Genomic DNA, 20,423 nt, shown 5'->3' with positions numbered 1-20,423 from the left:
AAATATTAAAAATGAATATATATACAATAGCTAAATAAGAAAACATTTAAATCGATTGTATGTTGGTTTGTTGGTTACTGCGAATTTAATTAATTATCCGAGAGTGCGTTAAAACTTTATGTAGAATTTTATAAACTTTTCTATGCGTCGGGAATATGTAATTCCAATATAAAATCGTTCTCCTCGTCGCGTCGCAGCTTCCGAAACGACATTAAGCCGGTAAGAGTGGCAATATGAACGGGAAATTTGACAGCAATGAATTCGTTGGAGCCGCAAGTTCATGCGTCCGGTCAAGTTTCGCAAAAAACCAGGACGACCCTACTCGGGTCGATTCGAGGGTGCCCGACCGTGAGGAATTTCAATGCAGTTGCAACTGCAACAGCCGCGGTCAATGCTTCGGCGGGCTGCGCGTCACGGCTGACTTATAGCGACCGTTTCTACTGCATCGCTCGTCGAAATATCTTTACTCGACGGATACGCTTCAGCCGGATACGAATATTCAGACTACTCAAGTTACGCCGATAGTTGAGTTAATCCTCGCTCTGTTCGTCGTTGTAACTTTGTACGCCGAAGAGTTGAATACGCCGAGTAAAGTACCTCCAAACGCGGAACGTTTAGACGCGATTTTCGTGCGAGCGGGCAGATGCATTTAGAGATTTGCAGATTCGCGCGATCCGTGGAACCTGCCGGCTGGCGATCTCTGATACGGTCCACAATTTGTCGCATGTCACGCTGAGAAGAGAGCACTCCGCGTCGCGCTTTGAGAGCTCTCTCGGTTGCGATATCTCTAAACGCCGCTGTTAACGCTACGATGTAACCGACGATCTTCTCACACACTTTTGAAAAAGTGTCAGGTATAATCTCACGATTAAGCTATCGATCGTCGAAACAATGATTAAACCCATTGTAGCACTAAAGAGTAAGGTACACAATTTTAAATATATATATTTTTTCATACAGTAACTTCTGATCGCGATCCTAAATTGTCGTCCAAGGGAACGGTAGAATTTTACCCGTCGCGAGAAACCTCGTATGCACAGAAGAAGAGAGGACTAAAATTTTCGTCGCGCAGTTCTCATGCTATTCTGATCCGTCTAAGTGGGCCATGCGAATCGCCACGGCCATAGTTAGTTCGCCTGTGGCCGCTTTGGTGTGGCTCGTTGTTTTCAATTAGCGTGCTTAAGGCTCTTCAACACAAAGTCACTTAAAGTTTAAATAGCATCTGGAAGCCCCGTCATACGGTACGGTGAAAGTATGCAAACGAGTTTGCCTCACGGCAGGAAACTTGGAACGTTTCGATAGTTGTCTAACGCGTGTGAATTAAATTGAATCATTTCTTATCAATTTATTATTTTGATTTAAATACGATATCTGAGATAGCGTCTTAGTATTACCTTATATATGAGCAGCTCTGAAAATAATATACGTAAATATAAATGTATATATTGTTTCCATGCTATCAATAGGACTCTCCCTCCGACTCCAATCTCCAACCCTATACTAAGATGCGCTGAGATAAGCTAAGAACTTTGAAAGTTTTATATTGCAAGCCGTAGCAAGATGCATGCATCCAACCTAATTTTTTTTTTTTTTTTATATAAGAATCACGTTGACTCGAAACCCCAGAAGAAATTTTGCGAGCGAACATATATTACAGAAGTGACCCAAACACACACCCTGCTACTTCGTCCTAGCAAGATACTTTGCAATTAGTTTGACTCTTTGACGAAGTGCACATTTTGTGTCGCGGAGCTCGTAAACCTGCTGCAATGCATTCTGGTAAGAATAGATGAGTATTATTAGAGGAACCCAAGCACGTGACGCGCGACGAATGTGATCTGAGTTATTAATATCCAGCTACCAGATCTGCTTAATCGCTACTCGCGAAGATAAACACCGTTCAGAGCCACGTTTTAATGAATAATAAATATGTATCGAGATCGGTGTCAACGGATTTAACTGTGAATCGTCGCAGTGGACTCGCGATACTTTTATACTAGTCCTCGACACGTCGTTCAATTATCTTTCATCTCCTTCTTGAGGGCTTCGAGTGGACGTCTTGCAAGGTCGAGTATGATTTAACTGTGTCTCACATTGCAGCAACAATTTCCCCTTTGATATTGGTCTAAGGTCTTCTCTCCCTACGACGATTGTATTATGTCCACACTTCGAGCTCGTCTCAAAATTCATCGCGAACTGCACATCTTTCACAATCAAATCGTCCATCTTTCGTCCGAAGGCACAGATTGTACGCACGCGAGCTATCGAAGACAATTCTTCGGGGAATCTCTATCTGTTCTGTTTAAAAGAGTAAAAAGTAGTCGCCAGAGAAATGCGAGAAAAATTCGTGGCTTAGTTCCATTTCTGTATACACGTCCGACGTATTAAGATTTTACATAAAATATCGTATATAATCCATTTCGGCCATAATTCTCCGTATAACATAAATATTCGATATCGAGAACTCGATAAATTCTAAATATCTCAGTGCCTGGTAATCTTGGGAAATACCGCGTTCTAATCTAATTAGTCGTTTGCGCGTCATATGCGAAATGATCGATGAAAAAAAAAAGAACCGCATCGCTCGGGTTCTCTCTCGTCGCGGGAAACGAGATAGGCGTCAGATTATGACTCCCCGCAAAAATCGCTGACACGTGGCCATAACGGGCGGATGTGTCTTCGGGGATCGGGGTTGCACGACGGGGTTTTGAACGACAGTTGCCAGGGCGTGCCGGTTACCGGTGAGAAAGCTCTTAAGCCTATATACCTTTCATCTAACGCTGCTAGTTATTAATTTTGCGATCCGGTGCCAGATCCGCGGATGCGGAACGGCGAGCCTTTAGTCAGCGTTTCGAGAGACTCGGGCAATTAATCACGCGCCTGACCGCACTCAAACTCCCGACCGTATAGATATTGTCCTTCGGTGTCGCGCCGCCACCTCGCCCCCCGCAGCTATCCGATGTCTTCCGCTGTCGCAGATACGGCACTTCATTACGCAGCGTGACGTATCCAATCGGTCCTACTAATCACGAGGGAATATCCGATCCGCGAGCAGATTCCGCGAGCTCGATGGCTAACGCGCGCAACACCGACGTCGTAAATCTGTTAACCGGTCCAGAAGCGTCCGCCGATCTGTAGATTTATAGACTATTTTAACGCGCATTCTCTCCGTACAACGGTATATCTATATCTTTCTCGTCTCTGGTTCACGCGACAATTCAGTCCAAAGTTAACATCGTTACGGTCGGCGTTGGGAGTAAAAAGCGAGCGCACCGGTGAAAGAAATAAGAAAAACGTCCCGGAATATTCTCAAGCCACCGGGAATGGCGTGTAAAGCAGCCTAATTTACGCGCAGGTTTCGCCGCGGAGTTGCGTAAATTTTCGCGGTGTGACGTAAATGGAGAACGGCGCGCGGTGGCGAGATAAATTTCTCGTAATTGCGTCGAATAACTCGGGTAACGCTGGGCGTGCCGCGATAATCAATCCCGACATCAGGGTTTGTCCCGCGCGATAATGACGCGCCGACGAAGAGATTCTTAACTTCGACGGTAATTCGTTGATTGTCCCTCCCGCTCCCTCGCGCTCTTATCGCCGTCGGCTATCTCCGCGGTAGTTTTCCAGACGGAGCTTTATGACAATTATAACGAGATTTGGAATACGCGGATCAAAACATCCAACACTTTAGCCGATCTCTCGACTACGAAGCACGTAGAGGAAATTTGAAACGTTTCTTCGCTATATAAAAAAAACAATCTAAAAGCATAAAGGAAATGTGAAAGTTTGCAGATCTAATCTTTCAAAGCAACTCTTTCGATAGTTTTCACAGCTATTTCATATTTTACCTCTTTTTATCTGTGTTCGTGAAAAAATTCTCTTCATTTCACGTTATCGTGGTAAAATGGACAACAGCAAGATTTAAAAATGCTTTATGTGTTGAAAATAGTTTTGTTAAATCTAGAAAAATGATTCTGTTATAGTAACACACGGATTCATCTGTCATCAACGAAATGACGGTTTCTCGTTGTGACAATGAAACATAATTGCAGATAATAGATTTTCTCTGCAATATGAATTCGTATTATTGAGATGAATGTTTCCAAATTTATTCGGCAATATTTTTCTATTTTGAACTAAAAGTTCTGCTGTAGCGTCGAATAACTTGTTAACATGGTGAGTTTCCATCAAATATACAAAACAGCGACAGTTTCGATGCGACAGCAAAGTTTCTATTTTTTTTTTTTTTTTATTAATGTATCTTCTCTAGAAACGTGATATCGTCGAATGAAATCGAATCGAAGTCATTCTCTATATTCTCCATATTCATTTCAAGAGTTACGGTTGTCACAAGGTGATACGGCAGTGGAATATGAACTACAATATAAATAAAACAGCGGCAAAAGAGGCAATCGAAGAAACTCGAATATCTGCGGTCGGCGTTGGATTAATGGTGTTCTCGGCTTCACATTTCCGGCGGCTTTTAAATTACGTCACGTTAACATCTGCACAATGCCTATCCAGAAGAGTATAAGCGCCCCGATTTGAAAGAACGATCTATCTATAGGCAGTGAGTACCTATACGCCGACATTGACGTCGAAAGAACTGACGAACTAATGAGCATGAAGGTGCGACGAGAAAGCTCACAACGACAAGGAAACGAGAGAAAAAAGTTTCTCGAAAATCTTCATTCTCGCGTGCAAAGTGCACCACGAGAGAAAGAAATTAATCACTGCCGAACGCCGGCCTCGTTTCGACGCAAGGAGTAAGTATTATTCACGAAATGCTTTGCGGGGAATTCTCGCGTATAGAAACTAGAAACCCTCGTGGAGACACATTATTTTCAGATATTCCATTTACTTCCTTGAAAAAAAAAAAATATAAGTTTCGTCTAAAGTAAATGGAATGCTTAATTCTAAAATAATGATCTCCCACGCCGGTGTGTCTTTAATTTGCATTTTTTTTTAAATTATATTCTCAAAAATGGAGACTTGTGGTTTTAAATGCGAAGCGTGTAAATGTAAAAGCTATTTAGAATTCTGAATTAACAATCTTCCAGAATCCAGATTATATCTTCTCATCTTTTATTTTTGGTCACCGCGAGTTATTATCAATCGTATTTCTGAAATTAGCGTGAAACAGATATTTCAGAATGACTCAACGCGGAAATACGAGCGTTTGGATCTTTATCTTTTTTGGACGTTTGACTACGGCGCATCGTCCTCGAAGAGATTCGAATGACAAAATCCGTCGGTGCGTACTTCCACGATTGCAGCAGCAAATTAATTCCAGACACGAAAATTACGAGCACTTATAAGTACCACGCGTGTACGCGAGCTCAGAGAAATTCGTACGGGCGATAAGCTTCGTGCATCGCATTCCATGAAAATCCGAGAATCCGCAGCATCGTCGGCATTGTATCGCGTATTTTTTTTTTCTACATTGCGCTCCCTCTTTCTCTCCCTCTTCTTTTGATTCTCGCGATCGTCTCTTTACTTTCGAATAACACGACGAGAAAAGATATAATGCATGGAATCGCATGACAAGAGCGAAAGAATGAAATTTTGCGTGAGAACACACGTGTATTCAGCTCTCTCTGAAGCTGCTCCAGGTTCCTCTACTTCTTTTTCCCTCTTATCCTTAGATTTAAACCGGTGATGGAAATACGTAATTGACTTAAGGATATTTAATTATCCAACCTCTTCCGTCAAGATATAAAGTAAAACTGAAAAATTAATTCCGGAATATGGCAAAAAAAGCTTAATTCTCTAAAATAATGACCTCCCATGCCAGTGTGTATTTAATTTGCATCTTCAAGTTATATTTTCAAAAATAGAATAAAGATTCATGGGGTAAGATAAATATGCTTCTTGTAAGCCCGTGTACTCGACCCGTGCACCGTGTAAAAAATATTTATCACGAGAAGGAATATCCGAGCCGTGTCGATCCGAGTACGTCTCGCCCATGCTCGTCTTCAATTAATTAATGCGCTGCAATGCGGTAGATTGGCGGTAGCGCTTGCTTGCTAACTCTTTCTGATTGAAACACGCCGGAAACTTCGAGAATGCTGCGTCAATGCAAAGCCTCGCAACATTTATTTCGTGGCGTGATAAGCCACCTGCAACGTCGTACCACAATAAGCTACGAATTTCATCGCGAAAAGTAGGACAATTAGAAAGTAACTTTGGCAATCTCGACATAGCAGTTCGACATAGACATAAAGGATGTTGCACCTATGGACTTCGCGCGAGAAAGATGCTTTTCGACTCGAGAAGAGAAGAATTTGAAGGAAACGTGAGAAAAAAAATAAAAGATACCTTTCTCGAAACTTCGAAGATCCGCAAGACGCAAGTAGTTCACTCAGATCTTAGCTTCAGAATTCAAGATGTACGAGGGGAGGGGATGATATATTGCAAGTAGAAATACCAAACGTCGCGTTGTGCGTTCTTTTTTCGTTCGCGGTTTTTCTACCAATCTCTCGTCTCCTCCCCCCGATCTATATTTTATATCTAGGCAAAATTTTTATAGGTTTATTGCGGTCAATTTTAGACGACGAGATAGAGAGAATCGGAGAGGAGAAGGGCAGGGTCGGCAGGGAAAAGAATCTTCAAAACACGGTTCCTATAGTCTTTCTTGGCGGAGAGCCATGTTCGGAATCGACAGGAATTTCAGTTTCCCGCGATCGCACTCATCGCGCTTTCGAGTCCCAGCAAAAGCCAAACATCGTAAATATATGTATATACAGGGTGAGTTATACAGCGGAGTCATCTCAGCCCGGGTCGACACAAACGGAAAAGGCCGTCGTCGTAAAACGCGTAAGATGACGTCGTAAACATCGTATTACATCACGTACTTTAAACTATGCCGAAACATCGACATCCGCTTTTGGACGAAATGGACGAAGTACACTAGGTTGTTGAATGTATAGACGTAAACGATGCAACGTTCGGGTAATTGAGGGAAAGTCAATTTTGCGTCAAAAGGGAAGATAAAATAAAATTCACGAAAGGAACACTTTTAATGGTCATATAAGTCATTATTGTTTGAGAACAATCTGTCTGGAAAACGGAAACGGTACCCGCAAGCTATGTTGAAAACGTACAAAACGCGCGGGCCGCGTGGCCGCGAATGCAGGATATTTATTGTTACAATCTGCCGCTCTTACAGTAGTGGCGTGTGCAATAAAAAAAATAATGAAAAAAAGAGACCGGAGTCTCAAACCGAATGGCATTCGTGAATACTTTATGGCGTATTTCGGCCTGCGATGTAAAATATTTGTTTGCTGTGTCCCGTGTGTAAAAACGTGCGTGCATTATCAATGACTGTTAATATGTTAAAATTTATTCAACAGTAACTGATTTCAATAGTTTCGAGAATGTATAGCTCCTTCGCAATAATTTTATATGATAAAAACTTCCATTTTTATATGGAATAGTTAGTACTCGATAGTTCGTAAAATAATAAACTTTTATATGTTTCATGTTTTGCGGTAATGAAGAAACTTTAATTCAAATTTATTACGCGTATGAGATATTTATATCGTATATAGTTCTAAACAGTACGCACAAGTTACGCAATAATATTTGTTAACCAGTCAAAACAAACAAGTTCAACGGAAGTTAAGTGAATATACCTACGTTCGCGTTAAATTTCGTATATCCGACATTCTTATAATATTTATAAGCGCAAATGTACTGTGAAATAAAAATGCAGTTTAATTAATTTTCCTACGAAACAATTCGAAATTTTTTGAGAAAGCCACACGAGATAGGATGAATGCAGCAATGCTGACGGATAGAAAAAGTTGCTTGTGCATCGGCACACGTACAGGCGTTCGCCGAGCATTATTGTTTTCACGAAGAATATTGCCGGAGTTTATCGCAATTAATCGCGATTGTTGTCAGGACGGTAATTAATTAATATCGCACGAGAGGCGTCAGTGCGGACACGGTGGAAATGTTTTTTTATCGTTTGAACAGAAAAATATTTTTTCCAATCGCTCTTTACCGCCAACCAAACACGTCAGCGCGACCCGTCGGACACAATGCGGTCCTATTAATAGGAATAAAACATTGTGTGTATGTGTGTGTATATATATGTATATATGTGACACGTGTATTTCGTCTACCGCGAAATCGTCCACGCGGAAGGTGGCCGATAAGCGGCGCAACACGTGCGTTCACGCTGGAATAACCGACACAATGCCGTTTGAGTTATAATAGGCATTACGCGGCAAATGTACCGCGGCAAATGGATTATCCGGCTCTTGCTTGGCAGTGACGTTTATTCGCAGAAAATTTTAACTCGCGTCGAAAGCAAAAGCCTTAAAAGAAGAGACTAAGCGCGACATTTCGTAGGTATTCCCAGACTGCTCGTGATTTTGCCGCGCTCGTGAAAATTAAATTTGCATCCTCAGACCGAGTCTGCAGAGCTCCAGATGCACTCGGAGAGATCTCGTCGTTGCACCTGTCAATTCTGTGAATAACTGCGCGCATCGCGCGTTTCGATATCACGTTTTTACCATCCCTCGATCAAGTCCTTTTGCTTTTGAGTATTGATATACTTCCATTTAGAGAAATGGCGAGCTCAGCAAAAGTAAGCTCAGTTTTCCACTCGAGTTCCGTAATGCAGCTGTTTTTATTTAGGCATTTTTAAGACGGACGTGAGAAATCGTGCCAATTCGCTTGTCGCGTAAAATTTGAGATCGCACGGCGGAAGAGCGACGAAACTACATCGTTGACCTAACGTCGGCAACATTTCGTGTACAATTCATGCGGAAACGCGTAAAAGTTTTCGCAGACATTTATACAAAACCGGAAAGGATCCGGCTGTAACCATCCATTATTATAACTTCGATAGCGAAAATACGCGATCCTTATCATTCTGGAGTTGTCAAATTCACGATATGTGCAATTTCAGTTTCCTATAAAACACCTTGGAATGCATATTAAAATCAAGTGTGGTTGTCTTTAAAACGTCAAAATTTTCAAGATGCTTCAGCATGTCTGCTTAGGTACTTGAATTGCTTTGCAGCAATTAAAAAATTTCTGTAGAAGACGATATTTTTAGATATATTTTCATCATATGATTTACGATTAAAAGATACATAACTAGATTTTGCGAACATGTTTTAAAAGATTTTGAAAGGTAGTATATAAAACTTTCTTAATGTTGGACCGCGTAATGGGATTTTTGCGTAAAACTAAATTGGAAAGGAAAAGAAATCGATTTTCCGCAAATCTTTTCGGTGGAGACGACCTCTCATCGAAAGTTGCAGCCTTTCCACGGCTGAGAGAAGGTGAGTCACCGCCAGGGGGACACCGGACAGGAATTAAGAAATAAAAGACACGGACTCGAGTTATCTCTGTTAGGATCAGGCCGGGAAGGATCATTTTGCGAAGAGGATCTAGAGATAAAACGAGACTCTCGAAGGGCAGCGCAAAGTTTCTGAGAAAGGATCGAACTCTCGACTCGGGAGAGGATAAAACTTGGGCGCGCGATCGCCGGCGATACATCGAAAATGCGAAACGCTGAAATTGCAACGGGACAATGGGGTGAGAAGATTTCTCTCTTCAGGATCCGCGCGGCGGGATATCGCGAGGGGATTCACGGAAGGAATTAAGTCGAATTCCTGCAGAGTGGCCGCGTAAGGGATTAAACTATACGGAAACGGAGACGAGAACGCCACGTCAATCTTCTCGCGAAGATTTCCGCGGCGATGGCAATTCCCGAGGAACAATTAGGAGCCGCGAGGCGGACATAAGCGCGCATGCGGAAACACGATTGTTTCATTTCTTCCGGATCTTCTTTTCCGCACGAAAACGGAACGAGCCAAGAATAATTACGTAGCTCTGAATACGCGTTATCCATTTAGTTTCATTCACGATAACGATCACGTATCCTTTGAACGCTCTCTCCGCCGAATTAAAATTTCTCGCTTAATTAATGCGCCATAATTAAAGAGATTTAATGTGCCGACGACTTATCGCGAGATATGCTAGAAAATGCGCAATCTTAAAGACAAGCCATATTAGACTTGAATGTTTTATTAGCTGCTAGCAAAATGCATAAAAAATTTACGTAAAATTTGCTCATAAGATTAAAGCTTATCGGCGACATGGCGAATTTATGGTATATACCTCCGTATCTCGGTCTAATAACTTATCCCTTAAGCACCACTGTCGCGATATAATGCTCCATATTATGATATGACGTCGTACGATCAAATTATAATTAATAGCTGTTCCATTGTTGTAGATCGATGAAAAATTCTCATTCGCATTTAATCATTATCCGAAGGGACTCGAAGCACGTTCTCTCCCGTAGTAACTTGCGATAAAATAAAGTCATGAGTTTGACGTTGAACTTTAGATCGGCCCCGTAACTTGGATGGAGGGATATCGTACGCGCGGGAAAAGATCGATTCGCAAGCGCGGCTGCATACCGCATGCCGCATACTGCATGACGGGATATTCCCCGGATTTGTAGTCGTCGAACAGATCGGTCCGCGCGGGGGGCGCGAGATTAACCGTCTTGGTTACGAGCCAGGTCACCTCTCGCTTTATTTCTGTGTCGCGCGCAAAAGACGCGTCCGTTGACGTTCACGCGCGTTCCCGCGGACTTTTCGTCGACCTCGCCCTGACACGAATAACAATCCCAAGATTAGCGAAGCGTTAAAACTCTGCGAGTCCGACTTTCTTGTACATACATCCACCACACGGTTCATGTACGCGGATTATATTCCAAGTGCTATTTAATTTTCTCTAATGTTGCATGAACAATCTCTCTATCCCTCCTCCCCCCCTCTCTCTCTCTCTCTCTCTTTCTTTCAGATAAATCGAGTAATTCCGTGAACACAGATTAGATATCTAAGTACTCGGTACTAGGTATTCAGATTAGCGAGTATTCAGATCAAGTTAGATAGGCTTGATACGGACGTTAAGCGTGTTCGCTCTCGAAGCAAATTGATCAGTTGCGTTCGGATGTGGATACAACAGGTAGTTTCAGGAGACAATAACGCGATTACCGCGGATTCGCTGAGCGATCAGTCTTCTCCCCTTTTGGATCACTGCTGGAAGACAACGTACACAAAAGAAGCTCGTTCGCGTCTCCGTCGTCGACGTCACGAAGAATCCCACAATTACCGTTAATTAATGTGTCTCGCGTCCCGAGAAGGAAAATACACCAGAAAAACACGAGACAGTCGTATTTTCAAGACGAACGAATTTAGATAGTTCCAGTAATCGGTCCTAGGTATCGATTAAAGCGCTTGAAATTTTTTACAGCGAAACTCTTACCTCGTTCCCGACAATTAGTTGGATCTATTACAGTTAAGTAACTATTTGTCCCCTGGATTCGACCGTGCACGATAAATCTCTTACTCTTTCTACATAATCGATTGTTATAGATGAAGAAAAAGATTACTTCTCTTTCTACGCTGTCTCCTGAATACTCAATTAATTGCGTTCATTTGCCTTAGCATTACCATGTATTACTTCCAAATTACTTGGCTCAATTTCATCGTCTACTTTTAGGCGAAAAGCTGAAAGAGAATAGTAGAAATTTAAGTAATAACTGAGAAAAAAGAATAAAAAATCAAAAAATGTTATATCATCGAGCAAGTCGCCATCATTTGTATAAATTAGAGAAAAATTCCTCTAATGTATTTTGCTGTTTAAATGCACTTGTATGTAAGTTTATCACGGCACAATTTGCCATTACATCGCGGATTACAAGACTGTATTTTCACAAATATGTATATTTGAAAACTTCTCTCCTCTCGGGAAGGTTTCAACCCCGACATAATCGAGTGAGTATAATACTTATTGCAAGTTAACAGGCTTCGTTAATTCAAAGTGGGTTTTCCTTTAACGGAATTTTAATACGGAGCTTACTTATTATGAAACTTAATTCTCTAGTTGCACAAGATATTTAATATCGCAACAGCCAAAAGTTGCGAGCAAAGAGGCGTTAAATTGAATTTCCGTTAAGCAAAAGTCATTTTCACGTTCATCAGAGAGGCACGCTGTTCGAGTTTAATACGAGTTGTGATCAAAGTACAAAGCAAACATTCGGGAACACGTTGACGAACCATCATCAATCTGTCCGCGCGACTCGCGTTTTCCTCTTCAGCGGCGAGAGGGTGAAAAACAGGGAATCCGGGATCATCATCGGCGTTGAAGTGCAAGCTGGCTTCATTCCGGCGCATTCATCATCGTTTTTCGCGCAGCCGGCGTCCGATCGTAGCTCGCTTCTTTCGCCCAGGGATGCCAGGGACAGACAAATGGCTTTGTTTTCGAACTGCGTTTCCGCGTAAGCGGACATCGATTACCGGCAGTTGAAAGAGTTAACTTTGCGCTTGGGGAATCAACATGCATCGACATGCTATGTGCATGCTATTGCGCGCGTTCATCGTGATTCGTGAGCACAACGTTATTTACGAAACATCGATTCCCTCGAAGAGGTAATATCGAGTCCTCTTTACCGAAGTTCCATCCGGAATGAAGTTATGAACGTTCAGCGATGGAGAATACTCCGTTCTTCTCGCGATCTTGATTCGAAAATAGGTTTTGACGCGAGTTTTTCAATGCGTCGATTTGCAACGAGAAACTGATCCTCAGAATGCGCTTTCACAAATGTATGTCGTAACATCGCGTACCAATACTCTGCGTAGTAATATTCGCTTGACTTTTCCTTTGTAATTGAAATTATTGGAAATTCGTACTTAAATCGAAAATTTTCGCAAATATAAATTACGTGATGTGCCAACGGGCTTTAAACCGAGAAATAAATTGCGCAATTTTCAACCACGCCATTAATTTTGAAATCAAAGACCTGAAAAATGCATGCGTTGTTATGAAATCGGGCAGATGTCTGCAAAAGCATGCACAATGTTGCGCCGTTGGAATAACTAAAAAAGCTAATTTTGCGTCGCAAAAAGATTTAATGTACGCGATAAATGGGTAAACAGTTGTTGAACCGCGCGCGTGATACTGCGAATTCGATAAACGCGCGTATGTACATACCTACGAGCTATCTGTCAGTCGATGGTTACAGATTGACGCTTTTGACTTCTCGAGTAATCCACGAGCCTCGAGAGGAAAATTCTCGATATCAACGTCGTGGATGTAACATGGAAATGAAAACCAGGTGACAACAGAAAGAAAACATCGGAAAGGTCGGCGCGGCTCGTATAGTATCGATCTTCGTAACACCCAATATTTCCTCACGGAGGCATTTCCTCACATCGTCTGCGTCTTCCACTAGAATGCAATAGACAAAGAGAAAAAAATGAAAAAAAAAGTCGAGAATCTGGAACTTTCCGCAAGACGGAGGAGCGTAATTGCTTCCGGCTTGGGGATAATGATTCCACTTCAAAGAGTAATAAGAATAAGTCACGACGAATTTCATCCTTAGAGAGTGCGATACAGATACGATCTGGAGGATACTGCAGAATTCGTCATACAGGATGTCGTTTGGCAGAGCTCGCCGCTATATCTGTCCCATTTTAGCAGGAAAAGATTCACATTGCGGACGTATAAATGCGAAAAATATGGGTGACAGAAAACGAATTTTGTCAAGAATTTTCACATATCGGGTGCGATTGCTAAGCTACTGGATCTTATATATCAATTTCTTGCTCGCCTACAATCGTACGCTTATATAATTATAAAGAAGGCAAGCATTTGATGGGCCAATTTTGCAATTTAACCCATATGATCCGTCGGTCGATCAAATGAGGAGGACCGCCGAGGAATCGTATGAAATATTTCACGAGCCAATTTGGCGCCATATAACTCGTAAACGAAGTAGGATGCTTTTGCAAGAAGTTCGACAGAAGTGAGCTTAGCGAAATTGCGAATCCATTCCGTGATGCTCGCAGTGAGAATTCGATTACCCTGTCCGCATTTAACTTACGGGCTTTCTTGCGGAACGGAGATTCGGAATTGATTTACGATGTTGATACAAGGCAGATCGAATAAAACGACACGGGGTCAGTCAGACTCAACCGTTATCACAGCGAAATAAACTTGGGCGACTCGGGTCCCCTTTCTGTTATCTTAAACATTTTGCATCGCTATACAATTAAACTGATCTGTCTACCTCTCTTGAGGCGAGAAACAATTCCTCTCTTAACTCGGGGCCATTAATTTATCGCGTTACCCGAGATAATAGACGAACTTACACTTTTGACGCAACCACGGTACCCGCCCTGTAATCGCTGCTTTTAGAAATTCCATTGCGACACAAGTCGCGTTCGGCTTTGTCTTTTCCGCCGTGCAGACAATCGCGAAAGGATTAATCCGGTTAGCTCTCGCGCGGGCCACGCTTGACTGTGACTGATGAATGAAATCCGGGGGATGGAGATCCGGGGTGGCCGACCTTATTCTGCGTCAGCCCCGTCCTCCGTGCGGCATCCGCGAATCCACCCGCGATCACCCTCACGCATCCCCTCCTTTCCTCACTTCCGCGACCTCTCAACTGTCCCTCCGTTCTCTCTCTCCCCGTATTCCCTTCCGCAGCGCAGCCTCCATCTCCACCATCACCGAGGGGTATGTAGTACCTACACAGTCTGCCGCGCCACTGACGTAACCTTTCTGACGTCACATGTGAAGCTAACACGGCGCGCGCTACCGCTGCATCCCTCATGGCGCGGCGAGGACAACGCTCCTTCTCGCCGGAGTTCTTCGCCTTTTTTCTCTATGCACTCTTATCTCATCCTCTTACTGACGTATCGATGTTTGTTCGGAGAAGTAATAAAACGATTAACAGAGACATTTACCGCAGCCTTCTCGAGTCTGGTCGACGGAGCGGCGATTCAATATTTAATTTAAGAACATGAAGATTGAACTGTGATCTGTGTACGCGAAGATGGTATATATTCACATGTATTCCACATGTTAATTATACAATCAAGATCGTGCCATGGTATATTGTAAATACAACGATAGATGATAAATTTTATTCCTATATCTTTCGACGCTCGTCAAAAAGAGAAATACAAGCGCGCATCCTTGATAAATTTATTTGTAAGAAGAGTTAACCTTCATCTGTAAGCACCTCATAATGTCGTTCAAAGTTTTTGACAAGATAATTTCTCAGATGCTGTCGTATTAAAATGATATTATGATAATCACCGCTCACACTTCATAACTCGAGACGCGAGTGAGCTCGGGATCCAAACTCAATGTAAAACGATTTTCGTCGCGTTAAACTCTGCGGTGAGATTAGCCGAGCTGTGTAACTTTACAGATGTATTTCCGCTCACCGAGTCTCCAGCGGCGCATTATTCCGCGTAACGACGGGAAAAACAGGAACGGAAAGATCGATCGGTCGCCCTTTCGATGCTGCCCCTTCTCTTCCCGCTACGCCTTTGTATTTCTTTTACGCCCCATAAATTCGCGGCAGCCGAAATCGGTACTTTGTTATCGCGATCCCATTTCAGTTACCGTACACACACCGTTGCAACTTCATTGCGCAAAAAAAATCGCGCAATAACTTAGCCAACTTTTCTTCCTCTTCACCCCGAGTACAAATCCCGAGTTAAGCGCCACGCCGCAAGTTTCTCGCGGAATTCGAGGCATTGTGTAATTGTACCGCGCGGATATTAAATTCCTCCGGAAAAATTATGACGTTGAGCGTCGAAGCGATCGTCGATTGGCTTCTGGTAACGCTCGCGATATACGAATAAAAGGATACCAAAAGAAATTCAATCGAGTTGTATGGCTATGGCTGATTGTCTTGAATAATTTGAAATTTCTTTTTGTCGTTTTACTCGCGAATATATATATATATATATATATATATATATATATATATATATATATTCGAACGTACTTCGTATACTTCAGCTTTGTACCGTACTGACAACATTTGCTCGCGGCTTTCAATTTGCCGTTATCTCTGTATACCGTGCTTAACTCATAGGCCGAAGCTCAGATTGAGTTTCACTCCCCCGGTTTCTGCTACCCATGAGCTTACAGCCTATCTTCTTTATCTCCTTTTACCTTCCTGCCATCCTTCGATATTCCATCTCCCCCAATTCAATATTCATCAGCTTTTATCAACTCATTCGGTAATTTCACCGTTAGATTGGTCGAATGTATATCTTTCCGCTGCTTCACGTCATATTTTACCGTATAATTTATTAGGTCTCGTTTTTTTTTCTTTAGGTGAAGAACTGTGGATTGGCGTAATAAAACCTCGGCCCCAGGAGTGGCCCGGGGGTTACCCTGGGGACCTTGGGGAAGCGATCGCGCGAAGACGAAGTGGCTGAGACCGACGAAGGACACGGGAGGCGGAGGAGGAGGCCGCTATGAACGCCAGCGTTAACATCGAGAGGAACTCCTGGCGGCTGCCTCCCGATGAGACCGTCCAGGTCGCCGATCCCCGTTCAAAGTCAACCCAGGTAAAAGAGGTAAATCGCTCAGCCGACTCACCAAGTGATCCCTATCCTAATCGAGTATTTCTCGTGGATTACATGATCAGATTTAAATGCATGTATAGGTGTACGATCGATGGACGATACAACGGCGGTACAGTACCGGTTATTAATTCGCAAACAAAAAATCGAGCTTACGAGAAATCAAGCTTACGATAAAGAAGCGAATTAATAATCCGTATTGTATGATAACGTTTGCGGTTTGAGATTGAAAAACGTAGAAAAATGTATAAGGCTGATGTTAGTGATTGGTCAGTGTACTGGACTGTTAGTATAGATCTGTGAATGCATAAAATCAAATCTTTAACAAGATTTGATTTCAAATAGCTTCATCTTTCAAATAGCTTAATGAGATAGTCCCGTCTTTCAATTAATAATGATCTAATATAGAAGTATAGTAGATATAAAAGTTTTATATGTTACACACACACACACTATTCTTTTCTCTAATAACTTTTCTATAGTATAAAAACTTCAGGGTAATGTTCGATACAGTGATGGGCTCGAGATAAACCGAATCGCTTCGAAAATACATCAAATATTTTGAATATTATTCGAAATAAAATCTTAAAATTTTTGAATATCTTAAAAAATTATATATATTTACATACATATGTTTTTTCTGTCATAGTAATTTATATTATTATCTTAACTCATCGCATTATTCTATATATACAGTTATATATAATAATTTTATTTTTAAAAATTTTAAGCGTTTTAGATATTCGAGCGTTTCTAAGGAAAGATTTCCTAGACTTTTCAGCGTTTTAAGACATTCGACACTTTCAGAGCTTTTCAAGAATTTATAGTTTCAAATGGTACTCGAAGCAATTTAAATCTTCACATGCGACTGAGTTATTTCTAGATTTTTGGAAAAAAAAAATTCGTACGCCCGTCATTAATTGATGTTAAATCGTCATGATTTGTATGTATGTTGCATTTTGTATATCGTCCTACATAAAGCCCGTGTCACACTACGTATCGCGGACACGGATCGGATTGGGATTACGGATCGCGGATCGATTGTCAGCCAATCACCGATGAGCTGCTCGTCTATGATTGGCTAGATTACGATCCGCGACCGCGTAGTGTGACACGGGTTTTAAACGATAATATTAGGTTTGAATGTCGGATACGGCGATTAAATCCCTCGTGAGCTCACGTGCTCGCAAAGCGGTAGAATTACTTGCGTTAAGTGTCGATAGCAGTGACCACTCAGAGTAATACATTTAAATTGCGTAGTTACGTCGCGTATAAACTACGAATATAACTCGGTGTAACGAATATCGTTCCCGATGCGGTAATTAACACAACAAACTATCGCGAATAAACATTAGATATTCGTGTTGCACGATTTTTGTAAATAGTCAATTCTCTCACAAAAGGCCTGGCCTTTCCACAAAACATCGTTGATCAGGTAGAAAAATCGTTGAAATCTCGATAAGGCTGGAAGCTGTTTGCTTAGCCTTTCTGCAAAAGGGCTAAATTTACAATTATTCTACGACATTCCTACAACGTTTGGCCACCGATCGATATCTCAACTTTAAATTGACGCCCACGTTGACAAAGGTGTCAATTACGCTCGCTACCTGTCCAGCGACGAAATAGGAAAGAACACTCTTGGGCGAGCGTTTAAATAAACGGCTAACGTCTCATTAACTCGACGTCAACGTTCCCTCGAGCGTGTGTAAAAACAGGTCGTGCAATATAACGCGTGTAAGTCCGTATAAACTCAGATAAGCCGCGGAATAACGTGATAATTAATTGTGACCATCAATCGAGCCGTTATATTGCGAGGAAAGTGATCGAGAAAGTGATAATAGAGTCACATATTCATACGTGACAAAAGACTCCGGAAAGCTAAACAATTCGCACGCGTGTCCCCTCGAGGCATGCCGTCTTATTACGTGAAACGGCTTTTTCACCCGGCAGACGGCTCTTTCGTTCTGGTTTATGAGCACTTGCAAGTCCACGGAAAGTGTTACACTATAGTTCCGCCCGCCGTTTATCCGCAACGCCCTCCTCCGTCTCCGCGTTTCCACGGGAAGTAGTTTAATTATATTTAAATTAACCGGCCGTCCGGAACAAAGACTGCGATCCGACGATGTCCTTATATTTTCGCGAAAATCGCGTTCGTATCAAGTAGCAAAATGTATACTGCGACAGCCGCTTTTATTATGCTTTTATTATCGCCCGCGCGTGTTCCTTCAATTACAATCGAAATCACTTGTGCGGTTTATTCGTGTTCAGTCAGAGACGCTCTGAAAAATTAGCTGTTTATCTCGTATCCTTTCTATTTGGCCATTGAGTGAGAATTTCGACCGACCGAATTCTCATAAGAGATCCATGTTTTATTATACAACAACTGCTCGTTAACGACCGCTGTCGCCCTTTATCGCGTCGATCTATTAGCAGAACTATTAGTGAGATTCCACGAATCGTGTCTGCTTGTCTTTTGCTCACCTTTGACTTTTACTGTGGTTTCTGACTCTGCGAGTCGATTGAAGGGAATAAGAAAATCGTCACAAGTATCTTAAACAACTGACACGGTTTGTCCTTTGACAATCGAGAATTCGAATCCACAAGCTTTCATCGAAAAGAGCTATAAATAATTCATACTTAACACTGTTCAAAGATTTCTCGCAAAGTTCAAAGGATTGCGACTTGCGACGAAATTAAATTGTCCGCGATACAAAAGCTTCGTAATTGATAAACCAATGGGAAATTCATCAACGTCGATTAACTCGACTAACCAGATTCAGCTAGTCGACTCTTTTCAACAATTTTTTAATAGCACGCCGCATGTCTCGGGTAATCGATCAGTCTGCCGCTCCTCTCATTGGTATGCGATTTTCGTGTGTGCGGTGTCCAGTCGATAGTTCCGAGCGTAAACAAATTTATCACTCGCCGCGTCGGCGGACAGAAAATAGGAAGGGAGAACCACAAGGAACAAGGCGCACGCTACTGCGCACTCCCTTCGTGGTAGAGGGATTCCGACGACAGAATCGGGGAAAACTTCTGTTAGCCGGCGCACACACAAACCTAGAGTAATTCAATTATCAGACTACCTGACGAGACCGACGGATGGGCGGGGGTTGGTGTTTAGAAGAACGGAAAATCGAGGCCCCCCTTTGTGCGGTGGCTACATACGTACGTTTCGCTCTCCTCGATATGCACACGCACGTGCCCCAAACCCACGCGCACGCAAACACAATACGCCCCGGGAAACCCATACACGTTCGGCAAAGCCGCCGCCACAAAACCAACAACGCCGTTGGTTTTACTCGTTGCCGTTCCGGTGGCCGCCGATGTCCGATTCGCGCACGCGACATCGGTGTCCTCGATGTCACCTACGGGATCCTCGGAAAATTTCCAACAAAAGGTTAAAATGTCACTCGAAACTCGGAGCACGCGCTGACTTTATCCGCCGACGACTGAAACACATCGCGATCGATAGCGTTATTCATCACTTCTGCAGTACACGTATATAGGACATCATACAAGCTCTTCCACAGATGGAATCAGATCAAGCAAATAGCGCGAACACGAATGAACGCCTGCTTTAATGAGTGTGGATGGCAAAAACGAGCACGTTCGTCCATGCGTAAATGTTCGTTCGTTCTTGCTAGCTTGATCCTGGAGCCACTTTAACGTGATGCCCCGATGTAGATCTCTATCAACGTGTATTCGTTCCGAAGAAACGGCGATAAATTTTCAGGCGGAGCGAAAACGAGCGAAATAACGGTTTAATCAGCCAGCGTACGCTTGGCGTCCCTAGCTTTAATTTGAACGGACGCGCGATGCGGAAAATCATTACAAACCTCTCGTGGAGGAACCGCCGCGTTGTAACTTGCTGCAGTTTCGCAAGTTCAGCGCGCACCATTTCCCGGACTTGTTGTTGTATCACGACCGGCACGTAGAAATTCTCGGGGTTTGCGTTTGACTTCTGACGTCGCGGTTCCCATTTCTCGGAGCGCGGCCGCATCC

At 42.6% G+C, this 20,423-nt stretch overlaps 1 protein-coding gene and 1 long non-coding RNA gene across 8 annotated transcripts in view; one reads left to right on the top strand and one right to left on the bottom strand.

Moving 5' to 3' along the window:
* LOC143903664 (A-type potassium channel modulatory protein DPP6) overlaps positions 1-20,423 on the top strand; it is a 63,130-nt gene that overhangs the window by 23,759 nt on the left and 18,948 nt on the right. For 5 of the 7 annotated variants that reach the window (XM_077417485.1, XM_077417487.1, XM_077417486.1 and 2 more), the window contains one exon: positions 16,168-16,412. In XM_077417485.1, coding sequence (XP_077273611.1) covers positions 16,311-16,412 — 102 coding nt within the window. In that variant the 5' untranslated portion in view covers positions 16,168-16,310. Of the gene's footprint in view, positions 1-4,741; positions 4,761-16,167; positions 16,413-20,423 lie in introns of those variants that run through there. The other 2 variants (XM_077417490.1, XM_077417491.1) reach the window with 2 other exon arrangements.
* Positions 1-20,423, bottom strand: part of LOC143903708 (uncharacterized) — a 54,086-nt gene that overhangs the window by 29,153 nt on the left and 4,510 nt on the right. Inside the window, exon 2 of the long non-coding RNA XR_013258792.1 lies at positions 13,021-13,257. This is a non-coding gene — a long non-coding RNA (uncharacterized LOC143903708). The remainder of the gene's footprint in view (positions 1-13,020; positions 13,258-20,423) is intronic.

The sequence above is a fragment of the Temnothorax americanus genome, unplaced genomic scaffold, assembly GCF_048541705.1.
Source record: "Temnothorax americanus isolate GAGA-0224 unplaced genomic scaffold, ASM4854170v1 Scaffold49, whole genome shotgun sequence".
NCBI classification, from domain to species: Eukaryota; Metazoa; Arthropoda; class Insecta; order Hymenoptera; family Formicidae; genus Temnothorax; species Temnothorax americanus.
Note: the sequence above shows the minus strand (reverse complement) of the source record. Positions and strands in the feature narration are given on the sequence as shown.